Source organism: Nesoenas mayeri (assembly GCF_963082525.1).
Source record: "Nesoenas mayeri genome assembly, chromosome: 15".
Lineage (NCBI taxonomy): Eukaryota > Metazoa > Chordata > Aves > Columbiformes > Columbidae > Nesoenas > Nesoenas mayeri.
In genome coordinates this window covers 7,659,673-7,673,953 of record NC_137559.1, presented here as the reverse complement: position 1 = coordinate 7,673,953, position 14,281 = coordinate 7,659,673, and the positions used below count along the sequence as shown (strand labels likewise).

At 41.6% G+C, this 14,281-nt stretch overlaps 1 protein-coding gene across 2 annotated transcripts in view; it reads left to right on the top strand.

The window, feature by feature from the left end:
- Nucleotides 1-222: 222 nt before the first annotated feature.
- MOSMO (modulator of smoothened) overlaps nucleotides 223-14,281 on the top strand; it is a 28,498-nt gene continuing 14,439 nt past the window's right edge. The window contains exons 1-2 of one of the 2 annotated variants that reach the window (XR_013922865.1): nucleotides 223-633; nucleotides 1,813-2,090. Coding sequence is in view for 1 of the 2 variants with exons in the window: in XM_080353836.1 (XP_080209962.1) it covers nucleotides 528-633 (106 nt within the window). In the remaining variant the exon portion in view is untranslated. Of the gene's footprint in view, nucleotides 634-1,812; nucleotides 2,091-14,281 lie in introns of those variants that run through there. The other variant, XM_080353836.1, reaches the window with a different exon arrangement.

The window sequence follows — 14,281 nt, the reverse complement described above, 5'->3', positions numbered from 1 at the left end:
GCCGAAGCCCCGGGGACCGGCTGCTCCCTACGGGGAGCCCGCTCTGAGGCGACACCAGCCGCCACAGCGCCCCCTGCAGGCGCCGTGGAGACACGCCACGCCTCCTCCCCAGGCCCCGCCCACCGGCAGCGCCCCGCCCCTCTGCACAACCCGCGCCCAGCCCCTGCCCGCCCCTTTAGGGCCAGCCCCGCCTTACGCCCCGCCCACCACGGGCAAGCTCCCCGGAGAAAGGCGCCGCGGCCTCAGGGGCTTCCCCGCCCCACTGCAGCGGTGTCCCCGCCCCACACTGGAAGCCCCGCCCCTCCCGGGGGAGAACGCCGGGGATAGTGGGTTTCTCTTCCGGAGTCACCAGCGCCCCCCCGCCCGCCGGGTTCGCTTCCGGCTCCGTCCCGGGGGGGCCCGTTCCTGGCGCCGCTGCCGAGGGGAGCGCGGGGTCCATGGAGCCGCGGCTGTGAGGCGCCCCCGGCCCGGGCCCGCTGTGGGAGCCGGGCCGAAGCCGGACCCGGGAGCCGCCGGAGCCGAAGGAGATGGACAAACTGACCATCATCTCAGGATGCCTCTTCCTGGCCGCCGACATCTTCGCCATCGCCAGCCTGGCGAACCCGGACTGGATCAACACCGGCGAGTCCGCGGGTGAGCGGGGCCGAGGGCGAGGACCCTCCGGGGAGGGCGGGCGGGCAGGTGGGGCCGGGGCCGGCCGGGGTGCGCGGCCCGAGGCGGCGGTGGGGCCGGGGAGGCTCCTCCTGAGGGGCCGCTGCTCAAGCACCCGCGGGGCCCGGGGCTGTCGCGCTGGGACCGGTGAGGGGATGAACGTCTGGGGGCTGCCGGCCGGGCGAGGCGGCTGAGCCGGGGGCTGCAGGGAGCGCTGGGACCGGCCCTCCGGTGCGGAGCGCGGGGGACCTCCCCGGCAGAGCCGCAGGTGCCCCGCGGTGCGTCCCCGCTGCTGCCCCGGGCGCGGGCGGGACGCGCCGTGCGGAGCCCCGGGAGCCCCTGACCCGCTCCCTGCGGCCGCAGACCAGGGCGGCATCCCCGCTGTGTCTGCGCGGTTCGTCACCTTGGACAGGGAATTCAGATCAGCTTCCCCGCCTGGTTCGTGCAGGTCTTGAATCTCTCATAGAATCATAGGGTGTCTGAGTTGGAAGGGTTTCGTCCCACTACACTGATATTTCCTTTGTTGCAGGGAATATCTTGCTCTTTTTTTTTTCCCTGACTATTTCCTGCACAATGAATTTTAGCAGTTTTGGGCCTAGACCCCATGTGGGTTTTGTTTTAGAATGTGACATTGGCTTCTTTAAAAAAACAATAATTGGTGCATCTGTCTTTTTAGTAATGATGTGGTTGTTTGTATGAAAGATTTATTTCAGCCTGTTGATAAGGACTCACAGGTTTTGATGAGTGGAGCAGGGAGAAATAACAGGAGGAGGGCTGCTCTTTGATCTCATGTCCCAGAGAAACGCAAATCTCTGTGTCAGGAAAAGAAGCCATCCTCACTGCAAACAGATGAAACTAACCTAACCACCTTTTCCTAAACCTATTTCCAAGCAAACTACAGGTATAGAGTAGAGAGAAGGGGTGTTGGAATAAAGACTTCTGTCATACATTCCTGCAGAGGGTTTAAAAAATCTTCTTCATCTCTCTTGCATCTTCTATACCTAATATTCAGTGCAAGTAAGAGGACTGAACTGGTTCAAATGCAGTCATGTTTCCATTATTTGATGAAGCAGAGTATTAAAAATGTTGGCTATTAGGAACTGAGGAGTGGGCATTCCATCTGACCAAACTATCTTTATGATTTGTTTGAATTGCTTCCAGGTACCTAGTCTAGAACCTGGCCTTTCCTACGTGGTCCAGAGGAGAGGAATGAGTCACTTTTCTTCCCAATGTGCAGCATTCAGGAACTCCCTAGATGACTTCATCGTTCCTCCTGTAGCTAATTGTGATGATCTTCCTGCCTATGGCTACAGAAAATAGTTGGTTCTTTCCTCTTACAGTTCTACCTAGCAGCAGTGCTACAGTAATGAACTCTTCTTCAGGGACTTACAGTCAAATAAAATATCTCCATTTTAAATATTTAAGTATGTATTTCCTGAGTCCTGCTTCTTGTTAATAGATCCTATGCAATGTGTGAGATTCTGTCTGCCTATACAGAAATGAGATTTAAAGAAAAAAACTATTCTGAATAAATTGCAGATGGAAAGAAAGGTCTTTTAGGAACTAAGCACAGTTCATTATGTTCTTTGGTAAAGAAAAATGTTTACTATCTCATTATAATACAAATTGTTTCCTGAAATACTATACCTAGAAATCATTAATTCTTAGTTACTTGATGGTTACTTAAGAGTCATCTGCCTCTTCTCTACTGTACTTCTTTTTAGAGGTGCAGATAACAGTTTTAATTAGGCTGGCAAACGTGAAATCTGTATTGATTTTTTTCTGAAGGACTTCACTAGTCAAATAATGTTTTGACAGACCTAAGCCTTTTTTTGCTATATCTTGAAGCCAAACCAGTTGTTGACTTGATCAAATCATAGAGGAGAGCTAGCTGTCATCCTTTCTTAATGACTCTTTTGTAGATTTTTATTGATATGGGATTCAAGGTTCTCTATTATAAGACTTCTGGTTAAAAACAATCTAAATGTATATTTCTAGTAGTTAGATATTCTAAAATGAGCCTTTTGCCCAAGCATGCCCATTGAATCAAGGACTTCCTGTAGCAAACACTGTAGCACTGAATTATGAGATAAATGCTTTTACGAGGGCTGTTTGTTACCCCAAGGCTGCTGTGGAGAAGTTTGGTACAGGAGGACACAGCCCTGGTGGCAAAGCCTGTCCCAGCTGCCAGCGACACTCCAGCACCTCAGCAGACTACCGTACTTGGACCACAATCAAGCCGTTGAGTTTCCATATGTGCCACTAAGAAGCAGGTTTTGAGAAGCATCCTACTCTCAGCAGAAAGTATTTCTTTACTTTACCTCTGTGCTCTTAGATTCATCTCCTGTGGGGTTATTCTACGTTCTGCTTCTCCAAGCCACAAGCACCAAGAAGAAAGGGGAGTAATGCTGTTTCTCTGCTTGGCTGAGGTCCTCGGTGTTCCGAAAAGCAGTGGGGAATGGCCTGGTCTTCTCAATACTGCAGCTGTTTAAGAATTGCAGAGAGCAGAGGTCTTGGCAAACCTGGGAAGGGAGAACTGCATTGGCTCATTCAGAGCTGTTTGCAGCCATCAAGGTTGGGAACCTGGGTTTATGTTTCAGGAAGAAAAAATCTGTTCTGATTTGAATGCTACACAATGCGTACATCTTACTCTAGAGATAATGATGATTTTCTGCTCAATTGGATAGCAAAATAAATCACTCGCTTTAATGCTTTTCTGAAAAATATAGATTGTTTTTAAAATTTTTTTGAAGGAGCTTATATTCTGAGGAAATCGATTTAGAGGAAGGGCTGATTAGTCTTCTAAATCTTGCTCTTAAAGATAAGTTTTACAGTCATTTGAAAAATGCTGGCTATAAAAATTCCTCTTCAGCATTGCAATTATGAGGTCATTGGAGGTTTCAGATGCTTATCTGCCTTCAGGCCAGAGGAACTACACCTTTGTGGATGTGGGTCCAAGTCTCTATGGGGCGCTTTTTCTTTGCACAGTTTTGTAAGAACTATTAACTTGGTTTCAGGTGTTTCATAAATCTTGAAGATAATCAAGGAAAGATGAAACTTAAATGGGCTTTTTCAGAGAGTTCTCACTGAGGTTTAGTTATTTGTGGTGTGCAAGTACATAGCACTGATAACTCCAACCTGGAAACCAGTGGCTTCTCAGTATTCTTGCACTGACATCCTTTTCTTATCAAACCAATATTTTATGTGAGAAATAAGGACAGAGTTGGCTTTAATTTAAGCCAGTGCCTAAGCTCCCACTGATTTCAGTAGTAATGAACTTTGCTCCTGTATCTCTACGCTGCTTTTGTGATAAAGCTTAAAAGCTGATAGTTTTGTCTCCATATGTTCCTTCTGTTTTGTGGGAGGGTCTTTAATGATTTTGATATTTTGTCTTCAGAAGGGGAGGAGGGGGCTATAAGTTGCTCTGTCTTCAGCTCTCAACCCTTTTTAAGGGAAAAGGGTATGAATAGTATGTACAGTTGAAATTAGACACGTTAAAAGCTGTACATGTGGAGGGGTTGACAATTTAAAATGCTTTTAGGATAGGTCAAATAATTCAAGAGGAGAATTTAATCGGATAAAATCCCCCTTCAGTAAGCTAAGCTATCAGTTTGTTTATGTGACTTAGTCATCCCTTCCTATGTAGCATGATTGTTCATTTGATTCCAATTTACAGAACAACATGTACCTTTTTTATAGCAGTCACTAAGTTAATATGGATGTCAGAATTTAAGGCTGCTGAACTCTGATGGGTAGTCTCTAAAGCAAGGATTTATCACATCCTCTCATGCGGATGCATATGTCACAGCAAGGCACACAGCATCATGTTATGGCCGGGCCATTGAGTGTATGCGTAATAGCGCTGGCTTGGGTGATACCGGTGTTCAGCAGAGCTTCCAATTTCATCTTGCATCTGTGACGTAAGCATCAAGGTCACTTATGTTAGGAATTACACTTTTCATTTAAACTGCCTTCTGTACCATGCTGTGCAGTAACACAGTAGATAATGTATCTACAACAGGCCACTTATTTTAAATTGTCTGTTTTGTTTACAAATGATGCCTTTCCATGTACCTTCCAAAGTATTCTGTGTAGTTCTTGGGTTTGTGTACACAGCTGCTTTTTTGCTTGTGAAGTATTATGCTAGAGTGAGTGGTATGTGTGGTAAGCTATAGCCAGCAGGCCATTCCTCCTGAGGCAGTTATCTCCCTGCTCCTGTGAAATAAGTTGTCTGGTACTAAGTGGCGAATTGCTGGTGTTCAGTGTTATTCCTCTGCATGTGATAGCTCCTCCTGAGGAATTTTCTTCCGCAATTCCAACAGGAGCTGTAGCTTTGCTGTAGTCAACCTAATGAACTATCCTAGGTGATGGAACCAAGCAGTGATTCCCAGCTCCTGCTGAGCTTGAGACCATATTGCCACCAAGGTATTTTTCTCTACTTGGAGCACTGACTGTACATTTAATAAACCCAAGACCACATTAAGGTACTCAAATGAACCCATATTTCTAAATAGAATAGATGGGGTAGGAAAGAACAGAATAAATAAAGCACCAACAACTTAAAAGAGGGTGTAAACTTGAGTTCCAGCTAGCACTGTTGTTCTAAATGCAGTTTTCTATTCAAAAAGTAGTGATATTTTAAAATCATGATGGCTTATTAACACTTACTTCTGCCCTTTAGGGCCTGTGCTGAGAAACTGTTAATGTACAGTGCTCCTCTGCGGAGAAATCATGGTGTAGAGCGATCACTGTGCTGTCCACTGAAGCAGATACTATTTTGTTTTGTTTCTTTCATATGTGGATAGTTGGCTTTTCAAAAACTGTCTGTAAAAGGGTTCTGGTGATTATGTGGTAAGGACCTTGCAATATACTCAAAACACAGCATGCTTCTCCCAGTTCTTCTCAGTAGAGAATGATGGGACATGATAGAAAGCAGTTCTACAAAATTACTTTTTTCCTAATGTTTTTTGTACTGTATTATGTAGTGACAGTGACAGGAGAAGTTATTTGCCCTTTTATGAACCTATTTGGATTGCTTGCTGAGAATAAAAAAAAAATAACTATGAGGTGATGATACAGAGAATGAAGAATTATGTACCACCATGCCCTAGAAAGAAGCGACTGCCGAAAAGCAATCTCCAAAGCTGTCTGAACATCAGAGTGTTAAAATCAGGTCCTGGAACATAATTTCTAGGTAACACTTTCCTTTTGGTAGATGTGAGCAAGGAGGGAAAGGTGGTGCTCTGTACATTGCTGATCTGGACAGTGAGGGGATTAGGACCTGCACTAAGAGGCGGGCAGTGCTAACAGTACGTGCATTTTAGAGGAGTTGCCAGTGCCTTAAAAACAACAATGCAAAATCCAAATAAGAACTAGTAAGGAGTGGTAAAGAATCTAAAACCGATGTAATCTGAATACTCTAAGGATTAGAGTATTATTAGAGTCTGTTAATAGGTGTGCCTGGACTGGGAGCGTCAGTGCCATCTTTAAAATTAACACTTCCATTCCACCTCGTGACTGGAGATGTCTTCCAAGTGGATGTAAAAATCTTACAAAGCAGAATGTTGGACTTGTGCTCTGGTTCTGTAACAGTCCAGGCCTTAAGGGACAAGAAAAATTAATAATAAGGCATTGTTGTAATGAGTTAATTTTGTGCTTGCTCAACTGCTCCGCATTTAAACATATGGAACTATTTTATATGTAGGAAGAATTTCATGAAAGAGAGCTGTGTCAGCCTGGTTATTCGAGCCTGCCAGAGCAGAGATGAGAGAGCCGGTTGTTTTTGTCCATAGAGGAACTGATGTTTTACATCTGCTTTTTAACAAATACAAATTCATACTGCTTCTTTTAGGTGAACGTTTTGTTTCCTTTTTAGTGTGTGAAGGTACTAAACTATTAGTTTGCCTTCCACCACATCCCGTTGAATTCCTCATTCTCTAATTAATGTGGTAAAAAATACCTGATTACAGAGTACAGATCTGCGAGACAGTAACTTGTTACCTTTCAAATCTAGCATGACTTACCTTGGATCTCAGAAAGTTATTGTTAGAATGGTGCTACATCAGTTTCTTTCCTCTGTAAAACAGAGGTGGTGTCTTTATCACAGAAACTTCTGTTAGCATTAGCAGTAAAGCTTTAATTTGATCTTAAAAAACCTTGTTTCTTATCACAGTTTTGCTTTCTTAGAGGAAGAAAAATCTAAGAATAACAGATATTTCATTTGTCTTTTCTGATACTGCATGTTTTTACTAAAATACTTCAGTTGCGTGTATTTGGAATAACTTCTTTTCTTCAAAGTATTTACTTCACAGTAGTATGTACAATTACTATAGAACTAAATCCTATTCAGTATGTGCAGATAGAGATTTGTTTTCTGTCTGTCCTATGCTTTACTCAAGAAGTATGGAGCTGTAAATCTGCTTTATAGATAGTACAAACTGTGGGAAAGATACCTCCTTGAGACTGCAGCTTTGTGGCTTCAGAACTATCTGCATTTCGCTAATCGTGATGATTTTTTTGAGTCAACTTAGAGCTGATTTTAGGTCTGTGTGTTACATTTGCTGCCACAATATGACACTGAAATTAATACAAGAGTGACTTAAATATATGAATCTTTAAGGATTCAATAGTATGTACCACAAAACAAAGATTTAAAGCTGTCTGATTTTTTTTTTTTAAAGGAATCCTGTTAATGACCGAAGGTTATTAAAAACACTTGTATCGTTCAGTTTCCAGCCAGCACTTACATGTGAGCAGCATTATGTAAACTCCATTTGTACTTTTGCCAAAGCAAAGAAGATCAGTAGGTCGAACTTTTAAGCCTGACCTACTTTTTTTATAGGTACGTCACAACAGCTCAACTTTTTCCCACTAATTTTCTTGCTGGTCTTGAGCCAAAGTAGAGAGAACTAACTTTTATTGGCAGCTGCAGTATGTAGGATTTTCATCTTAGGCAGGAGTTCTCTACCTAGTTCTTGAATCCTTTTTGAGCAATGGGTGATACCTGTGTATTTCAGAAGGACATAACTAGAGTGATGGAATATTGACCTTTGAAGAGGTTAAATGCTGCAGTCTATTTTAAAATCAAATGCAAAATGATGTTTGTAGTATGGTGGAACAAGTACAATAGGGAGACTGTTTTAACTTCTTGTACAAAGTTATTTGGGAAAATGATAAATTATTATAAATTCTTAGTTTATACTATTTTAAATTTTAAAATCAATTTATTATAATTATAAGCTGTTATTGTCATTCACAGTGCCTACAAAGTTATTAATGGACAGAGTCTTTTTTTTAATGAGGGCTATATGCAGGAAAAAAGTTCTCTGGTAGTTTCGCAGCAATCCCCTTATGTGTTCTGCAGCTGCTTTGCTCAATCTCACTTTTCTTCCCCAAGCCTCTGACTGATGGAGATATACACACATCTGAAAAACTGGAGATGTGGCCAAGAAGAGGATCTGTGCAGGGTACGTGTCTGTTTTAAGGAGAGGGGAGATGAGCTAGGGCATTTGCCTGGCAAAGCACTTACATTGCCCTAATTCCATAGCAATCTATATGGAATTAAGAGTCATATATCCTCTCTAAGGGTGAAACTCTTGGTTTCTTCCTATTAGATTTGATTTCCTACTTGATGTACTATCTTGTATATATTTCTATATTTTGTAAATAGATTTGATTACAAGAGTTTGGTCTTGGGTACCTTAGGAAACATCCTGTGATAGTGATGGTTTGTCTGTGGGATGAGCTGATCAAGTATGGAACACCAGCAGCTAAGAGTTAGAGGTTCAGAATTCCACAGACTATGTAGAGTCTTGTCCTTCTCTTAGAGTGAAACATATACTCAGTCTATTATGTCTGGATCCTTGGGATGAACTAAAATGCTCCCTTGTGAAGGCATCAAAAGCCTCCCAGGGATCTACGGCAGTATCAGGAGCCAGCATTTCCTATCCACACAACCAAGTGCAATAAGCAACAGTTGGCTGCCACTCAAGCACCTCATGGTAGCTGCAGTTCTGTGCCATAAATTACAAAGCACTTTGGGATTATTAAGGATGACAGTCTCTCAAGGTGTAATGACAATAACCCACATAGATATTTAAATATTTGTCCAGTTGAGGACAGTTCGCATTAGGTCTTGAATGTGACCATGAGCAATTCTTCATGCAGTTGTTTGGACACTGCATTAGTTGGGCTGAGCTGTCTCTGAGCTTGGTACACCCAAGAATTTAATAATCAAATGACAATGTTCTCGGCAGTAAAGTCAAGTAGTTTATTTCTGTAGTGCTCATCATTGAGCCAGCTTCCCAGTTTATAGTGTTGCAGTTCTTCCTCCTGGGTTCCCTGTTCTCTTGCTCTGTGCCCATGTTGTTCTTGCCTTGCTTCTAGATTCTTTCTACACTTCTCAAATCAATGGCATTTATACTAATGTTATTAGCATGTCTCAGTGAAATTGCTTGCTTTCTGCAATCAAATTTTGTATACATCTGAAATGAGATGGATCCTGACTTCCATGATAGGCAAGGCAAATATACAAGTAAAGACGAATGGTTTTATTTGGAACTTCATCAGTATGAGCTTAATATGTCAAACTTACACAACCTCTAATTGTAATGTCTTTATACCAAAGTGAAGAAAACTGGTAAGAGGTTGTTGTGGACCTTAAGTTTCCTGAAGGTTGACTTTTGTAAAGAAGATGACTTGATCGACTTGAAAATTTGCTTTCCTGTTCATTCTTCTCTGTGCAAAATAGAGATATTGTAAATTGCAGCATGAAGAGATAATATTTTCTTAAGCACAGACAGTGACCAATGATATTGCCACAGTCAGTGGAAGCGTCAGCTCCCGAACTGCCACAATGGAAGATGTTGATCTCCTTTCTTGCAGAGGAGAAAACGCTCTGCACCTTCTGTGCCTGCGGCTGTGAGCAGCACCGTAGGTGTTGTGTGCTGGATGGGAAGAGAAGTCACAAAGGTGAAGAAAGATTTTTTTTTTTTGTTTTCCTTAGGTTGAATTCTGTTCTGAAACTTATCATACGCCTAAATGCACTTGTTAATTATGTAGTTCTCCATGGTAGAAACTCGTGTGGGAAGAAGCGTGTTTCACTTTGTTTTTTAAACCCAGACTTAATTCAATTTAAAAGCTACACAACAAGATTGTACAGGAAACCCGAAAAGATTGAATGGCCAAGAATTTCTAATGTGGCCTCATAAATTCTTTCAGTGGAACATTATTGGGTCACTTGGCAATTACAAGAAGTACTCCGAAGCTTAATACATAAAAATGGTGAAATAAAGAGAGTAAAGGCTAAAAGTAGTAGTTGTTGTTTTACAAACAGAAGTTTGTTGACTTATGCCCAGTGTAATTTGAAGCAAATGGTCTTTGTAAGTACATGTTCAGTCAGATGAAGTTGGTGATAAAGACAGAGTATTTCTTGCCTTTTTATATTTAATCCAAAATTAGAGAGAATTCTGTTTGAGAATGTCAGTATAACAACTGTATAAACATATATTAAAAGATATGTTCTTTGGAGCACTATAAAACATCTGATTCCTTTTTAAGAATAGTCCCGCTTGTTCAGCTCTGCTGTTAATAAAGTCATATTTTATTTCAGTAAAGTGCAAATTTAACTGTTCAGGAGTGGTCTGTCTTATTCCAGCAAAAATAAAAAAGTCTCTAGACTCTTACAGTCTATTTTTGTAGATGTAGATTTGTGATAAGGGAGCAAGTGTTATCACCACACAGACAGCACCTATTAATTGCCTAAATAATTCAGGCCTAAATTGTGCAGGCTTCTGAAACAAGAACTTGCCCTAGCAAAAGGGATAAGAAAATATAACTTCAGGATAAATCATGAATATGGTCGCTACCTTGCTATTCTTTTTTGGGTTTAATGTTTTTGTTATGATGGGAAAAACAAGTAAATGCCTAAATTTGAGAATTATTACTGCAGAAGGAGTTGGTGTGGGTTTTTTTTGTGTTTTTGGTTTTGTTTGTGGGGTTTTGCTTTTGGTTTTTTGTTTGTGTGGGTTTGGGGTTCCTTTGGGTTTTTTTTTTGTGTTGTTGGGGGAGTTTGTGGTGTTGTTTGTTGATTTTTATGGGGTTTTTTTCCTCCTCCAGTTTGCCTGGAAAGTTAAAGCTACCTTTTAAACTTGGGAGGGGCTTAAAACGTTAATCAGCCAGGAAACTTTGCTGGCTGGTCTTGGGGACAGATTGTGTGCAGTTAAGCGATACCTCAGTCTGTCTTTCAGCACATCAAGTGTTAATTGTAGATAATAAATTCTTTGTTGGCCCTGTACCTAATCCCTATTTAAAGTGCAGTTTAACCTGTATTGCCAGTGGTTACAAGCATGTCGTACACAGATTTGGCAACACTTAAAAAGCGCCTTTAGGAATAAAAACTAACGTTAGGTTTTATTTTACTTTAAATGTTACTTCAGTTGCAGTGAAACACATCTTGGGACATTTTGGTGCCATTCTTCAATTGATAGAGGTGCCTTATGGAATAAAGCAAGTCTAGTAGACAGAGATAGAATCTTTTATACCCCCAATCAGTAGAGTGGGGGAAACTTGTGTGTCCAAGGAAGGGACTGCAAGACCAGAAATGTGCTTCATCTTTCCAATAATTCTAGTTGTTCTAATACAAGGTACTACTACCTGCAAACTTGCCTTCTCGTGTCCTCGTTGCTGTAAATACAATCCTGCTATCAGTTATATGATTTAAAGAAATTGCCACTAAGTCGCTGGTACATTTTATTTGCTCTTTGAAAAAATTGTTCTTTGTTTAGCTGGGTCTGTTGTACTTTCTGGTAGTCTGGGCCTAAAATGTGCTCTCAGCAGTGGATCAGGAGAAAGTTAGGCTCAGCTGTAAGAAAGCATTCGAGCACATAAGGTGTATTTAGGCTGAGTGTTTGCAGAACAGACACCTAAAATTTGTAAATATGTTTCTAACCATATAAATGCCCAAAGGCGTTTCAGCCCATCTCTTTTCACCTTACACCGTGGTTGATTCATGAGGCTGTGGAAGAGCCAGATCAGTGGGTGTCCTTGGAGCATGTCTGATGCAAGCTGAGATCAGCGCACAGCACAACAGTAGGATCCTTATTCCTCCTGAATTTCATTTGATAAAATGCACAAGCAATATTGAGGGCAGGGCCAGAACCTGCCTACCCTTGAATGCCATTGTCACTAGGCTGGAGAAATTGCTTTAGACAGTAACCAGGAAGGCTGACAGATATTTCGCGTTCATGAATGAAGAGGGAGAACCATAGGGTACTTCACTTGGTGTGATTTGGGGGTTTCGGTATACCTGTCCTGCTCTGCTTCAACATCTATTAAATTTGGAAGTCTGCTGACTTGGTGAAGTGGTGATTTTAGACATGCAGGAGTTAAGAGCGGAGAGCTCTGAGGGTTAGTTATTGCCAGCCCGTGAACAGGTTGCCTTTTAAGACACCTATGAGGAACGTGATCCACAAAACTGCGAAGATGCAGAACTTATGTTCTTGCTGGTTGGGTTGTCTTGGTAACACGTGGCAAACGCTGGTGCCACCATGGCCAACCCAGCCCGGCCACCTCCTGTCACCGCTGCTGCAGGTGCTGCCCGGCCCGCACGAGGCTGCACATCAACCACACGCTTGGGAAGTGGTTGCAGACCATTTCTGAACAGGTTGGTGTAGAGTTGTGTGGCCTATTGGGTGGAGAGGTGTCATTTCACAGCTCTGGCTGAAGCCAAATATAACTCTTAAAAAGAACACAGGCTCATCTGATGCGAAATGGCAGAACAGCTGTAGGTGTCACAGCTTCTGGCTTTCAGCTGAACATATGGCATAGAACTGGTGTAGCTGACTAGAAAAATCACTTTTAAATATTGACACTGCCTTTGATCTTTCTTTGTTTTAGGCAGTGAATTCTGTCAAATTTGAGTAGCTCTATTTTGGTTGGGGGGAAAATCAAAATAACTATGGATTTTTTGTGTGTGTGTGTGTTTTTTTTTTTTAAGCTAAATAAAACATTGATTGCTTTCTTTTGTTTTTAAAGTTATCTCTTTTTCCAGGCCCTTGTGACTTCAGAAACTGTGAAGGTTCTAGAGATTCTAGTCACTGACAACACTGTCCTATTGTGAAAATGCTGATAGTGTTAGGAAAGAAACAACCAGAAGGATGCAACTTATTAGAGATCCTGTTTACCAACATTTACTGAATGTTGTCTTCTGAAGCAGGAAAAAAATACCTTCAGCGTGGGCAGATTTCTTGGCTCTGGCATGTGAGAACACACAGAGCTTTGTTATGTCCTCAGGAGAGTTGTTCCTGCATTGTTGCCTGAGGATAGTGCGTGGTGGTCCATCTCTTCTGAGAACAAACGAACACTCACAACAGTAACAAAAAAACCACCACCAAAACAAACACACCCCAATACACCAGCAGCATAGCATTGAAACTTGTATGTTAGAATTCAGAAATAAACTTGTTTTTAATTCGTTCAAATGTCAGGATTTAAATATCACTTACAACTCATATATCATAATGATTGTCATGTGTAGTAATAAACTTTTCTAATATGTATAAGTCATAAGGATCTTTCCCAATAGATGGCCCCTGATTTTTATTTTTCTTCCCTCTTTGGGGGTGGGGGGAGGGGGAAGACCGTGTGTTTTTGTGGAAAGGGGAATTTGGTTTGAATTAGGCATGATACAAACACTGAATTGAAAACTTTTGAGACAACTCAGGCACCAGATGGTGTTCAGCAGCAAGGCAGACTTTTCTGCTAATATACTGCAACTCTGTTAACATGGAGTTTAGAAAAATGATAATTCTTCTGTTGAAAAGCCGGTAAGCTTTGGAGTTCTCGAGAGTGCCAAAAATGGTACCTAATAAATTAAATTCTCTGGACATTTGCTTGTTAAATAGAATTCAGTCGTTAGGTTCCTCATAGCTAGCATAAGCTGGGTTTGAAGTTGGGGATGTTACCTCACCTATTGTTGCCAATATGAGTATTTTTAAGAAAGTCGCTTAGTTCCTGAAGCAAGGAAATCCCTTTGCATCTCTAGAGCAAGATGGATGGATTTCACAGCTGGTTTGAAAGGGGGAGAACATTCTGATTTCAGAGAAGGGGATAAATGAAGAGAAATAGTAGCTTATATAATAACATGCTCTGTCTTGCAATATGGCTTTGAATTGCTCTTAAAAGATGCACTCTAGATATAGCAAGGACTTTGCAAGTAAATCTAACTCTATTAAAACTGATCTTTTGACATTGTATAAATACTTTCTAGGTGTTTGTTGCCTATCAATAAATATGCAGTGGGCATATGAATTGATCTTGCATCTGATCTGCTTCAAAATGAGAAACTCCAAAGCTTTTCTTCTGGGGTTACAATACCTAGTAGAATATTTGAGAGACAAATCAGAGTGAATGCCAAAAACGTAAGATTTGGCATACAAAGGACTGGAAAGATAATTCATAATCCCTTTGTTTTGAATGCCTCGATGTTCTGTGCCTTTGCAGTTAATGCTCCATTATTCTTTTAAGCTTTTCTCTCGATCATCCTTTAACATTCATAAATCTTACTTTAGAAAGTCTAAACTCGGTTGCCTCTTAATCTACTAACTGAACAACATACTGGAACATCCGCAGC